Here is a 6,096-nt window from a genome sequence, read left to right as displayed (position 1 = left end):
CCCTCCCACCCTTCGCTCACCTCTTTTCTTCGCACTTGCCGCTTACGTAAATTGGGCAAATTCGGGCGAAGCGAGTGTGACCCTTTAATATTTTGTACTTTTTCGATCGATTAATATACGAAAATGTTCTCTACCGCCTGTAGAGCTGGTCGTTTGGCCGCTAGGTCGGTAGTAGACAAATCAGTAGCCGATAAGGCACCCTTAGTCGCTGGAGCAGTAGTGAACAAACGTGATTATGCAGCCAAGGCCGCGGCAGGCAAGGGGCAAGGTAAGGTTGTGGCCGTAATCGGTGCCGTGGTGGACGTCCAGTTCGATGACAACCTGCCGTCCATCCTGAACGCGCTGGAGGTGCAGAACCGTCAGCCGCGGCTGGTGCTGGAAGTGGCGCAGCACTTGGGCGAGAACACGGTGCGCACGATCGCCATGGACGGCACGGAGGGGCTGGTGCGCGGCCAGGCCGTGCTGGACTCGGGCTCGCCCATCCGCATCCCCGTGGGCGCGGAGACCCTCGGGCGCATCATCAACGTGATCGGCGAGCCCATCGACGAGCGCGGCCCCATCCCCACCGACAAGAGGGCCGCCATCCACGCCGAGGCGCCGGAGTTCGTGGAGATGTCCGTGGAGCAGGAGATTCTGGTGACCGGCATCAAGGTGGTGGACCTACTGGCGCCGTACGTCAAGGGCGGCAAGATCGGGCTGTTCGGCGGAGCCGGCGTCGGCAAGACCGTGCTCATCATGGAGCTGATCAACAATGTGGCCAAGGCGCACGGCGGGTACTCCGTGTTCGCGGGCGTGGGCGAGCGCACGCGCGAGGGCAACGACTTGTACCAGGAGATGATCGAGTCAGGCGTCATCTCGCTCAAGGACAAGACCTCTAAGGTGTCGCTGGTGTACGGCCAGATGAACGAGCCTCCAGGCGCGCGCGCGCGTGTGGCGCTGACTGGGCTCACCGTGGCTGAATACTTCCGTGACCAGGAGGGTCAGGATGTGCTGCTGTTCATTGACAACATCTTCCGTTTCACACAGGCTGGCTCAGAGGTGTCTGCGCTGCTGGGCCGTATCCCCTCCGCCGTAGGGTACCAGCCCACGCTGGCCACAGACATGGGTACCATGCAGGAGCGCATCACCACCACGCGCAAGGGCTCCATCACGTCGGTGCAGGCCATCTACGTGCCCGCGGACGACTTGACCGACCCCGCGCCCGCAACCACCTTTGCCCACTTGGACGCCACCACGGTGCTTTCGCGTGCCATCGCCGAGCTGGGCATCTACCCGGCCGTGGACCCGCTCGACTCCACCTCGCGCATCATGGACCCCAACGTAATCGGCGCCGAGCACTACAACGTGGCGCGCGGCGTGCAGAAGATCCTCCAGGACTACAAATCGCTGCAAGACATCATCGCCATCCTGGGCATGGACGAGCTGTCTGAGGAGGACAAGCTGACCGTGTCGCGCGCGCGCAAGATCCAGCGCTTCCTGTCGCAGCCCTTCCAGGTGGCTGAGGTGTTCACGGGCCACCCTGGCAAGCTGGTGCCGCTCGCGGAGACTATCAAGGGCTTCTCCAAGATCCTGGGCGGCGAGTACGACCACCTGCCCGAGGTCGCCTTCTACATGGTTGGCCCCATCGAGGAAGTTGCAGCCAAGGCCGAGACGCTCGCCAAGAACGCTTAAGTCAACAAGACTAAATGGGAATAATAAATATTCATCTTATTTATTGGAAGAAATGTAGTGGAATGGACTGAGATAACATTATTTAGAAAACAAAGTTTCCATTGCTATAACATTTTTAACATAAATGTGATGCATTATAGTAATTATGGAAGTAGAATTGTATATAATACAAAAAAATGTACACTTGACTGCCTGCATGTAAGCGTAAGCATGTAACTTATGGATACATGTGTCAAATAAAGTTATTTAAATAAAATACCATGTTATTCTTTACTTAAAATCCTGCTTTAGCCCATGGCAACCTGTTGTAGCAATGCATAAATTATGCAGCGCACAATGTGCATTTTAAATTAAAATAAAACTACTAGTGGCTTGGCGTCGCAACAACTCGATTCCCACGGGGTTATCTAACACGTAAGTCTCTGTGCTGCCTAACGAAAATGTTTACTCCACGCCACTGGAAGGTAGTAACTTGACTAGGGGCATCGAAGGTGTTGCCAGGACTGTCATTCATAACAAGCGGTAAAAGCTAAGAATATAGATGGTAGGGTGATGGCACCAATCATGAACATGTTAATCACAGTAGTACCCAGTAATGGACAACAAGGACTCAATGCCTTATAGCTCACCATTCATGAACTTTATAGTCATGATCATCAATTATACGAACATTAGTATTAAAAAAAAAATTATAACAAAAAATAGAACCAACTACAAAAAACCATGAAAATAATTTTCTACCAGTCTGAAGTCCGTGCCTTAGCAAGCGCCAGCAGGAGTGGACCTAAAATCATCTACCTCACCTACAACTTTACGAGTATATTGGGCTTGAATCACTCATGATCATGATGGCTAGTGCTGAGGCACAGAGTTCACACTGGTAGAAAATTATTTTCATGGTTTCGAAAATACAAACTGAGACGTGGATGCACAGAAAAACCAGAAAAAGAGACCAGCACTGGGAATCGAACCCAGTCCCAGAACCGTGTCGACGAAACATAGATGTCGCTAGTGCTGCTGCTTAAGTAGCAACCTGAGATATGTATGCATAGGAAAAATTCGTGTCTAGATTCCTGTCCAGCAGTGGTGTAGGGGTTATAGCACGCAGCACGGATTGCTGAGGACCTGGGTTCAATTCCCAGTGCTGGTCTCTTTTTCTGTGCATCCATGTCTCAGTTTGTATTTTCGATATGGTTTCATGGTCACGGGATACCCGTAAAAGTAACAAATTTGGAGTTGAAATAAAGAAAATACAAAAAGACTCCATATAACCAATCATGATTTTCATGGTTTTTTGTAATTGGTTCTATTTTGTTATAAATTTTTTTTCACGCTTTTTAGTGTAAAAGTTCTAAGATACAATAGTTTAATGTAGTATTCGTTTAACGGTATCCTACGCGAAATATGCAATTTTCCGGGATAAGAACTATGCTATGCTATGTCCTTCCCCAGCACTCTAAAGTATCTGTATACCTAATTTCATCTAAATCGGTTCAGCAGTTTAGACGTGAAGAGGTAACCAACAGACTTCCAAACTATCGCATTTATAATATCAGTGGGATGGCTTCATTTGAAAACACCCGTAATAATGGTGATGTGATGACGTGACATTCCTTATTCATCAAGATCTGCATCAGAATTCGAAGTTCGTATTGTACCGTCCCTCTCGCTCTCGTATTAAATAGTGTGTCAAGAGGGAACGCACGACACGAACTTCAAGTTTCGTAGTAGCCCTGCAGCACTTTCTTGATGGTTTGTATCCTCAGTTATCATTAAAGGGTAATAAATAATAAAATAAAACTTGAGATTAGTTTAGCTTTTTTTTAATATTACAAAGTTCTTATCGCTTTCCACCCACACGCGGCGCTGATTTCTGGCTTACTTTGGCAGCCTTAGCTTTGGGCGCCGCCTTCGCCTTTGTGGGAGCTGCGGTAGTCTTCTTGGCAGCCTTGGTAGACTTCTTCTGTTCCTTGGCAGCCCTGGAAGTTAAAGTCGTCCCATTGTTAAACTAACACTAATAACTAAACTGTTACGTTTACAAAGCCCCAAGCTAAAACATTACACCAAGTCTCAACCAGCTTATGATAATAATCTCCATCAACCTTATTGGGCTAAAATAACTACTTCTTGCAGAGACAGGGTGTGTTCTGAGTGTTCATAATAACAATGGTGTTTGTACAGTCAAGGGCAAAGATATTGACACGGCCAAAGTTACAAAAATATGTAGACATGTCTTTATGCTCTTAACATTAATATCTTTGCCCTTGACTGTGAGTGAAGATTACTCTCGAATTAATTTATTATTCATGTGAAAACAATTTTTATAAAGGATGTACCATGAGATACAGACATTATTATTAAAATAGATATATGGGTCACTTCACTTGCAAATAAAATCAATACTTGATGTTTTTCCAACATGTTTCAAGCCAATATTTTTTTCGAGTAAGTGCACTTGTGTGACTAAGCCAGCCTCATTGTAAGACTCGATGGCCACTTTCATCAAACACTTCTCCTGCGATGTCCAGATTATCTGGCTGCAAAGAAGTGCTTGAAGAACCTGTATATTCATACAGCATCTTCGAATACTGCACCATTAAAGAGGTCCAAATTACTCAAATACCTCTCGCGGCTATCCTTAATCAATACACACACCACCAAAATATGTACTAAGTCCTCAATCCTATTACAATCTGTGCGCATTGGGGATTGGCTAACTATCATCATATTTAAAAGTGGCTGCATTTAATTGTTTTTTGCATTTGATGAGAGTTGTACAATCACCTTTGTGTATGGGATGTAATAAGACTGAAGACCTTATTCACTTTATTGTGGAATGTGATCAGAATAAGGACATTAGAGTCAGGTATTTGGATGGTATGGGCTTGTTCAATGGAGGTGTAAATGTAATACTCAGTCGACCGCTTTCAGAAGAAGTGATGCAAATTTACAGATTCATTGGACGGGCCTTTGCATCCAAAGACATAGTTTCAGTGCAAGGGAAAGTGTAATATCTGTCTTTAGTGTGGTGTATTTATCTGAGGCTCCCTATGAGGCTGACATAGTCACATTTGGTGTGCTAAAGCCTCGTTAAAATATAAGAGGAAAAAAAAGTGCAGCTTGAAAATAACAATAATTTTGACAAACAAGTCTACAAATAATATTTCTGTGTTAATAAAGATAAAGTCACCTGAGTTACCATCACCAGTATCTGACACAACAAAACATCTGATACAACTCTATTTCTAGCACAGATAATGTCAGATATTTTCACACACTGCTGCTGCTGTTGTGTTAATGTAAATGTAAGTGTACAGTCGCCATCAGATATTTTGGAGCATCCGAGGTGATCAAAAATATCAAAACATGAACTTTAATACCTTAATAATAGAGAGCATGTGCCGATATTTTTGACCACCTTAGCTGGTCCGAAATAAATGGCGGCGACTGTACATATCTTATTATAATCAACTTACTTGATAGCCTGGTCTCTCTGGGCCTTGCGCACTTCAGGTTTCATGTTACGCTTAGCCATGATGTCACTGAGTGAAGCGCCCACAATGGCTCTCTGGTACTTTTGGGTCCTGCGGGTACGCTTTTTAGTCTGTTCTTCCTCTTGTCCTTTCTTGAACTTGCGCCTAGTAAAAAAAACTACATTGCACAAATATTCTTGAAACAGTTTGATACAATTTAGTAATTACAGACACGAAAATGAACGCTTGCTTTTATTATGAAAAATGTATTACCTGTAGAGCACGGTCCATGTCACTTTACGAGGATTTCTCCTCATGAGATGGGCAGCCTCACATTTTGAGTTCAAAAACGTGTAAGACTGAAAATAATACAAATATGATTAAGATAAATTGTCTTGAAAAAATATATTTCCTTCCTATTTGTACGAAAAATCCGAGGAATGGTGAGGTTATGTTTAGAGCTATGTTGTAAACATGAAAATATTTAAAGGACACCGTTATTATAACTGATACTCGTAAATGCTGACGATAAAGAGATGCAATATTTGATATTTACCTTTCCATCCACTTTGACCATGGTTTTCCCATGGCCGGGATAGATCTTGTATCCACTATAGGCGCAAAGACCGATCCTGAAAATAATTCGAACATAGTAAGTAAGACACACGAAACTCGAATATTCTTTAAAATCAGCAATAAAACATCAGCAGATTACACAAATACATAAAGATATAAAACAGAAATTGCTAAAACGTACTTCATTTTGATTTGTCAAACACGAAAGAACTGTCAAAATTTCGGGATTGACAGATCAAATCTATACCACAGATACAACATAACAAACCAGATAACATCCACAAATGAAATAAAAACATGCGGTCCAGAAAAAAAACAAAAACAAAAATAATTATTTGGAGATTTCGTCCTGATTTTTTTCCGTATTACCACGAAA

General features: G+C 44.0%; 2 protein-coding genes across 2 annotated transcripts; one reads left to right on the top strand and one right to left on the bottom strand.

Moving 5' to 3' along the window:
- LOC141427500 (ATP synthase subunit beta, mitochondrial) lies at positions 1-1,929 on the top strand. The gene has a single exon (XM_074087008.1). The coding sequence runs from the start codon at positions 124-126 to the stop codon at positions 1,669-1,671; it is 1,548 nt and encodes a 515-aa protein (XP_073943109.1). The 5' UTR covers positions 1-123; the 3' UTR covers positions 1,672-1,929.
- Positions 1,930-3,478: 1,549 nt separating this feature from the next.
- On the bottom strand, positions 3,479-5,991 carry RpL24 (ribosomal protein L24). The gene is made up of 5 exons (XM_074086294.1): positions 5,902-5,991; positions 5,701-5,776; positions 5,418-5,503; positions 5,148-5,309; positions 3,479-3,650 (listed from the first exon to the last, which is right to left on the bottom strand). Exons 1-5 carry the CDS (start codon positions 5,904-5,906, stop codon positions 3,512-3,514), a joined length of 468 nt encoding a protein of 155 aa, XP_073942395.1. The 5' UTR covers positions 5,907-5,991; the 3' UTR covers positions 3,479-3,511.
- Positions 5,992-6,096: the final 105 nt, after the last annotated feature.

Source organism: Choristoneura fumiferana, chromosome 4, assembly GCF_025370935.1.
Source record: "Choristoneura fumiferana chromosome 4, NRCan_CFum_1, whole genome shotgun sequence".
In the NCBI taxonomy this organism is placed as follows: domain Eukaryota; kingdom Metazoa; phylum Arthropoda; class Insecta; order Lepidoptera; family Tortricidae; genus Choristoneura; species Choristoneura fumiferana.
Note: the sequence above shows the minus strand (reverse complement) of the source record. Positions and strands in the feature narration are given on the sequence as shown.

Bases quoted from the DNA above. Each gene is read 5' to 3' on its own strand.
- RpL24 (XM_074086294.1), bottom strand. The intron at 5,310-5,417 runs GTAATACATTTT...TTTTTTTACTAG, and splicing joins ACATGGACCGTGCTCTACAG to GCGCAAGTTCAAGAAAGGAC. The intron at 3,651-5,147 runs GTAAGTTGATTA...TTTAACTTCCAG, and splicing joins CAGAGAGACCAGGCTATCAA to GGCTGCCAAGGAACAGAAGA.
- LOC141427500 (XM_074087008.1), top strand. From the start codon at position 124: ATGTTCTCTACCGCCTGTAGAGCTGGTCGTTTGGCCGCTAGGTCGGTA.